Consider the following 13350-nt stretch of genomic DNA (forward strand, 5'->3'; position numbering starts at 1 on the left):
TGGAGTCTAGACATAATTTCATAAGTACTGAAGAGACAGTATGGAAATCTGTTAGAGTAAATGAAGTTAACACAAGGAAAGTTCTGTTTTTAAAATTTGTGCCTATGTGAATAACTTTGAGATGAGTGAAAATGACAGTAATAATGGGAATTAAACTGGGGAGTGAATGAAATTAGGCAAGACCAGCCTTATAAACAAAAACTTTGGAATTAGACCTTGGTTTGAATGCTAGTTATTAGTTCTGCATCCTTGGGCAAGTTATTTAATCTCTCTGCGTCTCAATTTCCCCATCTTTAAATGGGAAAAAGAATACCTCATAGAATTGTTGTGAGGCTTGTCTGACAAATTAGTAAAATGCCTAGAAAAAGACAAATGATCAAAAAATGTTCATGCCCATCCCTAAATACTAAGATTTGAGAAGCAGTGTAGGATTCATCGTGCCCTCTTCCTAAGGATTTGTCCTGGAACTTTCACCATTAGAATTATTCCCTGGGGCCAGCCCTATGGCATAGTGGTTAAGTTCGGTGCGCTCCACTTTGGCAGCCTGGGTTCTTGGGTTTGGATCCCAGGAGCAGACCTACATCACTCCTCAGCCATGCTGTGGTGGTGAGCCACATAAAAGTGGAGGAAGACTGGCACACATGTTGGCTCAGGGCTAATCTTCCTCAGGCAAAAAAACAGAAGATTGGCACAGATGTTAGCTCAGGCCTCATTTTCCTCAGGAAAAAAAAAATTCCTTAAAGGCAGGGATTATAACTCAAATGACAAAGGGCATTGAAATTATGGAAATGCAAGAAATCATCCAGAATGATACAACAGAGAGTGGTGCTGCTGAGGCAAATAACAGCAGACCTGTCTAAAGGCATTCAAATACACATTTTCTTTTACGAGTGTGAAAGCTGTTACTGTTAGAGAGGTGTGTTAAAATATAGGCTTACATGAAAGGATCTAAAAGCTCTGGAGGTTTTCTCTGGCTTCTGCCGTCAGAACATTATTATGGTTTTCTTTTTTAAATTGTGGTAAAATAATATATAACATGCAATTTATCATTATAAAGTGTACAATTTAGTGGCACTTAGTACATTCACAATGTTGTGCAACCATCCTCACCATCTAACTTGAGAACATTTTCATCACCCCTAAAGAAAATCTTGTACCCATTAAGCAACCATTCCCCATTCCCCACCACTCCCTGGCCCCTGGGAACCACTAATCTACTTTCTCTCTATGAATTTGCCTATTTTGGGTATTTCAAATAAATGGAATCATACAATATATGTATGGTCTTCTGTGTTTGGCTTCTTTCACTGAGCATAATGTTTCAAGGTTTATCCATGTTGTAGCATGCACCAGTACATCATTTTTTATGAGTGAATAATATTCCATTATATGAATAGTCTTCATTTTGTTTATGCATTCATTAGTTGATGGACATCTGGGCAGTTTATATCCCTTAGCTACTATGAATAGTGCTGCTATGAACATTCTTGTCCAAGTCTTTGCTTAAACAGTTATTTTCAATTCTTTTGAGTATATATCCAGGATATATCCTCAAATTGCTGGGTCTATAAGGTAATTCTACATTTAACTTATTGAGGAACTGCCAAAGTGTTTTCCACAAAGGCTGCAAGATTTTACTCTCCCACCAGCAACATATGAGGATTCCAATTTCTCCACATCCTCGCCAACATTTGTTATTTTCCGTTTTTTAAAGTACATGGATTTCTTTATCAGAGAGAATACTGAGAGATAAGAGATAGTACAGGTAATAGGAAAGAAGAGAATGAGGAAGAGGACCTCAAAAGCTATAAATATTCAGTGAATAACATAAGCTGGCTACTATATGGAGGGCCATTCCTGAAATGGGAGGAGCTAGTTGACAGCTAAAGGCTATCATCAACTTTACAATTTCCCTAGAGTTGACTCAGAGCATAGTGAATTAACTTGTATCTTCAACGCGGGAGCACTATGTATTTATCCTTTTGATTCAGTCAGTATATGTCCCAACAATACCTCGTATATAGTCATAGGTCACTAGGAATTTGTGGAACAAATGAATGGATAATTGAATGAGTCAGCAGTTTTATTAATCCAAGCTAAGAATAATCATAATGGAATTATACAGATGGCTTATTGCACCCAGGATGGTAGATTATATTGGTTCTTATCCACCATTAATAGAAGTGCCAGAATTATCTTCTTAACACTCAGTTTAGTTTCATAAGTACTCACAAAGAAAACGAAAGAGCAAGGTTCTAGTTCATTACTCAAAAATAGGGATTAACAAGAAAAAATACAATACAAAATTATATTAATACAATCTTTGTAAGAAAATTATCACAGACAACATTTAACTAAGTAGTAAATTATCCAACCAAAAGACCACAAATGCTATTCTTTAAAATATACTTCATATACAGCATCAATATGAATCCATAATTAAAAATTTCCAATGTATACAAACCAAAAATTTCTTTTGTGTTTTTCAGTCTGGCTCCACGAAGCAAGAGACTCTCTGGCCCCAGAGGTCTAGGGGAAAAAAATAACCAAAAGCATTGAAGATATTAAAAATTCAATTACATTCTAAAATGGCATCTTCAGCAGACGGTACTTGAGCTATTGTTACAAGACTGCTTTCATATAAACCCCAAATCTCAGCTACTTAAAGCTGCCTAGGTCAATCATGAGGTTAGTTACCATAACAACAAATATCTGCTTTAGCATTTCAGTCACTTTAAGATCAGTGGCTCACAAATAAGATTATGCCTGTACACAAACTCACAAAGCCACCAGTTTCAAAATTTTTAAACATAAAACACAGCAAAATGAAAGATTAATAAGCAATGAGTTTAAAATGTTTAACAGAAGATGAAATTTTGAGTAAAATTAATCAACAGTTTTCAAAGGGAAAATTCAAAATTAAAATGCAATGTAAACATAAGTTACAGTATGATTTGTGTATAAATGCATGAGTCTGCACAATTAAAATTACACTGGATTATAAAACATAATGTAGTAAGTGAGTTAGTACTTTTTCTAGATCAACACTAAAACTTGACTACTTGCATTGCATACTTCTTGGAGCACGGGTCTTCTTGGTGTTTGAATTTCTCTCCATTAAGGAGATATAAAACGAGAAGGAATAACTAGAAAGGAAATTGTATTTTCTTAGTGATAGCAAAATGATAAGACTCTGTTATGGATAAGTAAAAAAGCCTTAATTTTGTCGATATTCCTTATGTTTTTCTGAAACATACACACACAGTTATCCAAATCAAAGAGAATCTGAACCAATTCTGAAGATGTCTGCAAACCCAAAGACTCTAAAAAATTCAATGAGGTTAACAAGTATGGTTTTATTAGATAGTCATATTTGGAGTACACTCCACAGATATTCCAAAACCAATTATTGACGAGTCATAAAATAGCTCTTTTTCACTTGGTGTTGGTTCCAACAGTGAACAGAAAAACCTTGAGCTCACATTGGCATACAAAATTGGGACATAACGATAGAAAGCTTCAAATTAAAAGACAATTCATCATTTCACTCAGGTTGCTTGAGAAAAGAACACAGCTCATTTTTATCAACCATTCTAGGGGCTGAGGTAACATAATTGATCTTTTCCTTTACCAGCCATAACATCTTAACGCAGTTAAGACTATGTATCCACACATGTATTCTACTATGTCGCTATAGAAATCAAAATAAAATCCAGTCACAGTTATTCAGCAGGGGTCCTACACTTACAAACACCTTGTTACAGAGCTTATTGACTGTGTTCCTATGTTAACGTTTATTAAAAATGTGAATCAGTGCTGATGCATGTTTTTGGTGGCTTGCCTTGAAAATTTCATTAAACAAATGGTAACTCTTTATGTCAGTGACTTATTTCATGCAACCAGTATAAACTGAACATGTCTCCACAAAAGAATGCTAATTTGATTAGAAGTTCAAGGACTGATTCCAAGATTTATTCTAAATTCAGCTTTGTGGTCATGAGTAACAATGTAATCTCACCCTATCAGCGAATCTTTGAAATAACTCAAAGCCTTCTTTCATGTAGATGCCAGAAATTAACCTGAATATTGAGGAAATACAAACCAAAACAACCAGCCAAACAAAAAGTGAATCAGAAGAGTAAATAAGAGGTTCTGGATTGGACATTAAATACTATAGTTTGTGCTGAATGATTCTGAAATGAAGAAGACCATAACATTTATACTTGCTAAACATTACATAAAATACACTTTTTTATTCCAGACTTTAAGTGTGGTGGGTTTAAAAGTGTAAGGATGTGAATAAGAATGGCTATGTTTTCTCTTATGTAACTACCTAATATCACTGGGAAAAGAAATACAAGTACACAAATAATCTTACTAAATTATTTTGATATCATTTCATGGGATTTGTTTCATCCTCACTTGCTGCTACCGCAAATTACCAGAAGATAAAATACTAAATGCTTTAAATTAACCCTTTTGCATCATATGCTGCTTACTTACCTAATCTCCCTTTAACTTGATTTTAGTCCCTCCTCCAAACAATTCTCACTTAAAAGTAATTGGGTAATGCAAATTTATTCTTACCTTACAATTTCTTCCATTCTTTGAGTTATTATCATCCGTCCCATGAATCTATCAAAGAATTCACCATGTTACAAAAAAAACAATGATATATTACTTATGACATCAATGGGCAGAAATTTTACGTAGCTTTGGCACTATTCTTATACATGAAAAGAAACCAACTTTTTGAAGATACCAATGGTCCAATATTTATATTAGAAATTACAAAAGTAAATACTTATCAGTCACCAAGCTTTCAAATATTTAACATTCTTGCCATGTCCACTCCAGCTCTGAATGAGGTAATGAGTGAAAAAATGTTTTCAAAACAGCAATGCAAAATTTATATATTACTATTAGTTTGTTCACATGAGAATTTCTAATTGCTACACAAAGATGCATACATTATGTAGCTAACAATGAATGCTCTACACATTTCATCACAGTTTACTAAATAAAGCCTCCTGTGACCAGAATCATTCATTCACTCATTCATGCATTCATTCATCCAACAAATATTCACTGAGCAACTGCTATGTGTGAGTTAAGTGGTGGGGATACAGCAGTAAGCAAAAACCTATTGGTGAAATCCAGAGCTTCTTTAACTTTTGGTTGCCTGAAATCTAGAATGAGTGGCCTTTTATCACAGTGGACTTTCATAGCCTGGCCTTTCAGCACCAACTTCCACTACCACCACAGCTCCATAGGATAGAGTTAATTCATGTGTACAATTACTTTCTACTACAGTGGCAAGTAAATTCTGAGTTGAAGCAAATTCTAGACACAGCTTCACGTTAATCATTTAACTAGGCAAAGAAATATTAAGCATTCCTTTCCAAAAGTCCCCTATCATTCCTCCTGTTTCCAGGTCACAGGTGATTTATCCCTTGTAGACTTTAGCTTCATTGTTTCTTGCTAATCTCTTACTTTTACTTCCTTCAGCTCCCCATATCAGGGAGAAGTATTTTTTTTTTATTACCTCCACTTAATGGAATTTTACCTAGCCCTGGTTCCAGTCTCAACTTTGGATTTAGGTTCAAAGAACCAATTCAGCTGGTGTCTCCCTAGGCATCTTTCACAGACGATGTGTGATCAGTCTTTAGAATTTCCTGAGCTGAATTTCAACAAAAGATCTGCTTTCCTTCATTTTATCTGTCCTGTTAGCCTTGATTCTAAGGCACTCTTATATCTGTTCACACCAGTTCCATGCTGAATTAACTCATCTTGCACTTTCCTTAGTCCTTTCTCCAACCCACACTTTGATTTGTTTCAAAGAGGAAACAGCTTTATTATTCTCTTTTCTGATTATAAAGACTACACACACTCAAACAGATACATTTTATAAACTGATTCAGACAATATAAAAAGACACCAAAAGGAAAATAATCACTGGTAATGCCACTACTCAAATATAAACACCTAGTAATTTGGGGTACGTTATCCAGGAGGTTTTTTTCCATGCACATAGAGATAAATATACATATATGTTAAAAACAAAAATAGGATCACACTATAAGTACTATTGGCAACTGCCCACTCTTAACACGTCCTGTCAAAAACATAGGCCTATATCATTACTTTTAATGACCACACATAGAACTGCATTTGGGGGTTACTGCATAATTTATTTAAATAATTCACTCCTGATGAAAGTTTAGGTTTTTTCCAACTTGTGGACAGTCTAAACAATGTAGCCCTAAACAACCTTGTGTATATATCTTTTCCTATTTTCATTAAGATAATTCCTCAGAGTAGAATTTCATTAGAAAAAATTCTTAGAAGTGGAAGTGCTGAGTCAGAATCTAAAAAATAAAGAGGTGAAAAGAATAGAAAGAAAGAACTAAAGGAGCAAAGGAGCCAAGGAAAGAGGAAATGGTGAGTACTGTGAAAGAGGCGCCTGCTGGAGGCTGCTGCTAAACAAAAGGCTCTCCTCGTTTTTATTTCTCCCAGTGGTTTGGCAGAAACCATTTCTTTTCATACTCTAGCCTCTCTCAATAAGCTATTAAAGTTCTTTAAAAAGGAACAATGTAACCCTAATTAATAAACAGGTAATTGGGAAGAAACTGACAATGTCCAAAGGGGAGAAATTAATAAACAAACATAGAAAAATGCTTAGCAGTTCTAACAAAAAATAAATCAAAAGTAGCATTTTAAAACTATTATCTACAAAATTAGCAAAACTTTTAAAACCATAAAACTTAAGTTTTGAAATTATAAAAATCTCATAAAATTACACTTTGCTCATGTCAATAAAAATTCATCTAATGCTTTTGTAAAGTAATGTGTCAGTATGTTTTTAAAGGCCAAATTCTATTGGGGCTTTAATCCAATAATTCCACGTCTGCAGCTCTGTCTGTTCTTAAGGAAGAATCTAGTACTAGATTATAAACTGCAGGAGGCAGCAGCTACCATTGTTTCTTCACTGTTGTATTCTCAGTGTCTAGCACTATGCCTCAGTTCCTGGACGCACTCAATAACTGACGAATGAATGGACAATAAAAATGTTCACACATCTTTTGATCAAGTAATAATTTGGAACTCTATCATTCATCCATCCATTCAATGGATATTTATTGAGTGTCTACTACATGCCTGGTACTGTTTTAGGTACTTCAATTCAATAGTAAAGTGACACAAATCTTGCTGGCATATATCATAGTGAAGTAACTTAATGAAAGGGAAAACTTAAGTGCACAAATTAAGTATATAAAGATATTTATTCTTTCAACTGTCAACAAATATATAGTAATGCCTCTTATATGCCAGATCCATTTTAGGTGCTTGAGATACAGCAGTGAACAAAACACACAAAGATTCCTGCCCTTGAGTTTACAATTTTAGTTAGAGAGAGAGATAATAAGCAATAAACATAATAAGTAAATTACATAATCTACTAGAAGGTACTATGTGTTATGAACGGGGTAAGAAGGATTTGGTTGCAGTATTAAATATTCAAAGTAGGCCGCACTGAGGAGGTGATTCAAGCAAAGACTAGAAGGTGGAAAAGGAGTTAGACAAGGAACAGCTAGTGAAAAGGTGGGAGTGGATATGGCATGCTCAAGGGAAAATAACGAGGCCATTGTAGCTGGAAGATGAGCAAGAGGGAGCAGGGTCAGAAGTACGGCCAGAGAAAGGCTGAGGGTGGGGGTAATTAGTAAGGTCATATAGATTATTATAAAGACAGGGGTTCTGACTTGCAGTGAGATGGAAAAGCCACTGCAGGGCTTGAGCAGAGGAATGAAATGATCTGACTTACATTAAAAAGGATCACTCTGGCTGCTTTTGTGAGAAAAGACTGCAGGAGAAAGCAGGGAAAGCAGAAAAACCAGTAAGGATGCCTTTGACAGCAGTAATCCAGGCAGATGATGCTGGGTTGACCAAATTAGTAGCAGTGAAATTGGTGAAAGATGGTCAGATTTTGAATGTATTTTGAAAGTAAACCGATGGACTGGGATGAGATGTGGTGAGAGGAGGTGAGCAGAGAGGAGCTGTGGGGAGTTATGGCTGACCCCAAGGTTTTTGGCCTGAACAACTGGAAGGATGAACTGTCATCAACTGAGATGGGAAAGGCTGTTAACTGAAAGAGTTTTGGAGGGAAAATGAGGAGTTCAGTTTCCAACATGATTAATTTGAGATTCCTACTAAATATCCAAGTGAAATTGTGGAACAGAAAGTTAGATATAAGAGTCTGGAATATGAGAAAGAAGTCTGGGATGGAGATATAATCTGGGAGTCATCAACATGTAGATGGTCTTTAAAGCCATCAGCTCAGATGAGATCTCCAAAGGTTGAAAGCAAAACATTCAGGCAGAGAAGGGAAGAGGACCAAGGACAGTCCTGGGGCACTCTAACATCAAGCAGTCGGGGAGAAGAGGAGAAATCAGCAAAACAGATTGAGAAGGAGGGACTAGCGAAGTACGAGGAAAACCAAGATAGTGGAGCATCCTGAAGCCAAGTGAAGTAACTGTATCAAAGAGGAGGGAGTGATGAACTAGCCAACCACTGGATTTTGAATTGGTGAACTTCTTTATAATAAGGCGCTATGTAATATTTGTAACAGCAAAACAATGGGAGAGTTGGGTATTGAAAGATTAGGGAATGGTTAGGTTCTGGGACATTTATTTAGGACTATTATGCAGCAACTGAAAATGATCATTAAGAATACTACACAGTAAGATGGAAAATACTCTTTTTTTTTTTTTTTACCAGTGTGGTGCTGTTTTATTTTTATTTTTTAATTTTTTTGGTGAGGAAGATATGCCCTGAGCTAACATCTATGCCAATGTTCCTCTATTTTGTATGTGGGATGACTCCACAGCATGGCTGATGAGTGGATTAGATCTATGTCAGGATCTGAACCTGTGAACCCTGGCTGCTGAAGTGGAACACACAGAACTTTACCCACTCTGCCATGGGGCTGGCCCCAGAAAATAGGGTTTTTTTACATCACAAAAGCAATCCATATTCTTTCAAGAAATATTAGACAGTATGGAGAACAAAAAAGGTATTAAAAAGCAGCTGAAATTCTACCATCAGGAAATAACTACTAACATTTTGACATGTAATTTCTTGAGGATTTTCCTTTTCTCTGGACCTATCTATTTTTCTATCTTGCTACTTAACTACCTATCACATTTCTTTGTATATAATTGGGATCATACAAGAGCTACAACTCTGTATCTTATTTTATTTTAGTATGTTCCTATGTCATTAAATTCTTGGAAAACATCATTTTTATTATCTATACACTTCATCTTCCATCTGTACCACATACTCATTTAAGTATTCTCCTACTTGGACCTTTTTTATTTTTTGAGGAAGATTAGCCCTGAGCTAACATCTGCTGCCAATCCTCCTCTTTTTGCTGAGGAAGACTGGCCCTGAGCTAACATCCGTGCCCATCTTCCTCTACTTTATATGTGGGACGCCTACCACAGTATTGCTTGCCAAGCGGTGCCATGTCCGCACCCGGGATCTGAACTGGTGACCCCCAGGCCGCTGAAGTGGAATGTGCAAACTTAACCGCTGCACCATGGGGCCAGCCCCCATACTTGGAAATTTAAAATGCTTTCAAATATTTCCATTTTATATAGCATATAGTAAAGTGAAAAAATACAATGCTATGTATATAATGTCTTTACAGTTATGAGATCCTCAAGGATGGAAACTAAGCTTATTCATCTTATTTATCATCTATCATAATGAGCACAGAGGTGCTCAATGATAATTTGATGAATGAATGAATAAATAAAAACAGCAATAAAGTTTTTAAAGTAGTGATATAATTAATTATGAGCTATCTTTCTATTACAGAAGTCTTCTGTAGTAGTTACATTTATATTTAAAACAAAATATGGGGCCGGCCCAGTGGCACAGCGGTTAAGTGCGCACGTTCTGCTTCAGCGGCCCAGGGTTCGCCAGTTCAGATCCCAGGTGCAGACATGGCACCGCTTGGCAAGCCATGCTGTGGCAGGCGTCCCACATATAAAGTAGAGGAAGATGGGCACGGATGTTAGCTCAGGGCCAGTCTTCCTCAGCAAAAAGAGGAGGATTGGCAGCAGTTAGTTCAGAGCTAATCTTCCTCCAAAAAAAAAGGTTTTTTTCACTTTTGCCCCATTTTCCAAGAAAACGTAAAAATCATCCACCAAAGCACTTATCATATTTGATCTCATATTACTCTTATGCTTGCTTAATGCTGCATCATTTTTTAGTTTTTAATAATTTTTTTAGTAATTCATCGTCTGAGACCAGTAAACAATAAAAATCTTAAAGTTCTAAATTCTTCACAGTTAAATCTATTTTAAAGTTTAAATGCTCTTAAAGCATAGGACTCCAAATTTTTATAGTTAATTGGAAAACTCTATACTGCATTTGACTTTGATGAAAATGCAAGATTTTTATAACATCACATAGAGAAAACTCCATTAAAAATATATTGATCCAGAACAAAGATATGCAAGAGATTTAGAAAAGCTAATGACTAAGGATAAGATTTTGAAACATTTCAACGAACAGAGGAGGATATATAACATGACAAGAAGCTGAGGGTGACTTTTTATAATTTGGTTATAATTTACATTCTATGACCAGCTATTTAGTAAAAATGAGTTTAGTTTCTCATATAAGTCTCTAATAATAAAAAGTTGCTTCCATTCCATAGCCCATAATAATTAGCATATCACTGAAAGATGACTTACACGGTGTTTAATAAATTATAATATTAAAAGTAGTTAGTTCCTAGTGAACACAACGACATAGCCCTTGCCTTCATGGAGTACACACACACACACATCATTAGCTTATTTTCTTCTAAGGAAATAATCTTACTTCTCCTATAACTACTATTACAGCTATAAAATTTACTATTACAGTTAAAAAGCCAGTTCAAACTGAAGTAGAAGGTAATGGGAAGGAAGGTGTGATTAAAAGCACTGCTTTTTTAATTAATACTTTGGCTTAGAATTTTGGCAAACTCTGCTTTTAGTGTCTTTTTCCTCTTAAGTGATCTCCTCTTCCTCCCCTCAATCAAGTCTTTATTTAGCTAAAGATTCATTGTATGTTTACGATTGTAACAACAGGATCTGTAAACAGGATTTAAGATTTTATTTTTTCCTTTTTCTCCCCAAAGCCCCCCGGTACATAGTTGTATATTCTTTGTTGTGGATCCTTCTAGTTGTGGCATGTGGGACGCTGCCTCAGCGTGGTTTGATGAGCAGTGCCATGTCCCCGCCCAGGATTCGAACCAACGAAACACTGGGCAGCCTGCAGCGGAGCGCGCGAACTTAACCACTCAGCCACAGGGCCAGCCCCTGTAAACAGAATTTAAAACGAGTATGCTATCACACCATACCTGTACAAATCTGCTTCTGGCTGGTGACATTCTATGACAGCTTCAAGAGTGTCCAAATTGGCAACTGTTTGTAATACTGCTGTTTCTGGAACTGCCACATGTGTCTGAAAAAAAAAAAAAAAAAGGATTAAATTGAATAGTTTCAGGATCCAAATGGGACACTGGATATGATCTATTTCAAATCTCTTTTACAGATGAAACCACAGCATTCTGCACTTGAGATCACTCAGCTAGACAGCAGAAGAGAGGAGAAAGAAGAACATAAAATAACAAGTAGTAAAAGGAGCTGCTGTGATTACCTGTCTATAGACGCTATTTGCAGATAAGGAAATTAAGTCTGTGTTAACAGTCACTACTGCTCCAAGTTTATTATAAGCTATTTAATAGGAAAAAAATGTGAATTTTCATCCTTGGTTGTACTCTGAAAACTGAGAAAAATTTAAATGTGTCCTCTATTTAAAAAAGCACCAAGGGCCAGCCCTGGTGGCCTAGTGGTTAAGCTTGGTGTGCTCCGCTTCAGTGGCCCAGGTTCGGTTCCTGGGTGTGCACTTACACCACTGTCTGTCAGTGGCCATGCAGTGGTGGCAGTTTACATAGAAAAAGAGGAAGACTGGCCACAGATGTTAGCTCGGGGAGAATCTTCCTCAAAAAAAAAAGCACCAAAATATTAAAAGATTATATTTTTCCTAAAAACACTTTCCATTTTTCTTTACCTTGACTTGACTAAACCATGTGAGGCTACCCTTGAAATAAACAAAAAACATTATTTCTTTTAAAAAACTTAATTTTTTGAAGTCTCAGTAATTTAAAAAATTTCTCCTTTATCATGTCAAACTTTATTACCTTAACCAAAGGAAAATATCACTATAACCCAAAGGCAGTCTGTTTACCAAGAGCAACACTTTCAAACATATACATGTACAAACCTTCAGGTTAGTTTCTCCATCTAAACTGGCAGTTGTAACGTGACAAGAACCATCAAGTCGATCTGAGGACAGAAGCACCAAATCTGCAGGGAAAATTTCATCTTTGGCTACTCGAACAATATCACCCACCTATGAAGAATTTTGGGGAAAAGTGAATATAGATTTTAAAAGGCAAGGCCTTATTTTTATTGTGTTCTAAACAAATGGCCTATCACAATACTTTAATGTAGGAAAGCAAGCTTTTAACAAAAATATAATCAGATTAGAATTTGTGATACCAAAATATAATTGATTTCTATTATTTACTAAATGTATACCCGAATGTTTTTTGATCTGGTTTTTACAAGGCCACCACTTCGAACAACATAAACAGGAGCTCCATTTACTTCATTATCTGAGTTATGTCGTAACCAATCTTCATATCCCTGTAAATATCAAAATAATAAAAAATACCATTTTTAGTATAATTAGAAGATACTTTTATCAAATAAGACAAAGAAACATAAAAACTTTCCCAAAACATTTCATTCACCAGAATTGCATTCGGCTATTTTGATGCATATAATCACAGGCATCTGACATTCATTCCTACTAGAAACACTCTATGCTCTTGGTTCTCATTACACATGTTCCTGGTTTTCATAGTACCTCTCTAACTACTGTCTCAATTTCCTTACAAGAGGCTCCTTCTATGGCACATTTATGGGCCCTTTTTTCACGCCTCACTTTCTCACCTACAAGATTTCTTCTATCCATGTGTCTTCAAAAATTCTGAAATTTATATCTCTAGCCTATATGTCTCTTTTGGACTCTAAATGTGACTATCCAACTATATGCTTACTATCTCCATTTTGATGTCTCATAAATATACCTAAACATTTCAAAACTAAATTGATGACATTATCCCGCAAATCTGTTGCATCTCCAATGTTCCCCATCTTGACAAATGACATCGCCATCTACTGAACTGTTCATACCAGAAATCTGGGGAGTCATTCTTGATTCCCA

The 13350-nt window shown here is 35.8% G+C and overlaps 1 protein-coding gene across 7 annotated transcripts in view; it reads right to left on the bottom strand.

The window, feature by feature from the left end:
* Window positions 1–13350, bottom strand: part of ATP11B (ATPase phospholipid transporting 11B (putative)) — a 110168-nt gene that overhangs the window by 65002 nt on the left and 31816 nt on the right. For 3 of the 7 annotated variants that reach the window (XR_011503268.1, XM_044771136.2, XM_070509361.1), the window contains exons 5-9: window positions 12660–12767; window positions 12343–12471; window positions 11417–11520; window positions 4588–4635; window positions 2465–2529 (exon numbers count right to left, since the gene is read on the bottom strand). Coding sequence is in view for 6 of the 7 variants with exons in the window: in XM_044771136.2 (XP_044627071.2) it covers window positions 2465–2529; window positions 4588–4635; window positions 11417–11520; window positions 12343–12471; window positions 12660–12767 (454 nt within the window). In the remaining variant the exon portion in view is untranslated. Of the gene's footprint in view, window positions 1–2464; window positions 2530–3066; window positions 3147–4587; window positions 4636–11416; window positions 11521–12342; window positions 12472–12659; window positions 12768–13350 lie in introns of all 7 variants that reach the window. The other 4 variants (XM_070509362.1, XM_070509365.1, XM_070509364.1 and 1 more) reach the window with 4 other exon arrangements.

This window comes from Equus asinus, chromosome 5, assembly GCF_041296235.1.
Source record: "Equus asinus isolate D_3611 breed Donkey chromosome 5, EquAss-T2T_v2, whole genome shotgun sequence".
Lineage (NCBI taxonomy): Eukaryota > Metazoa > Chordata > Mammalia > Perissodactyla > Equidae > Equus > Equus asinus.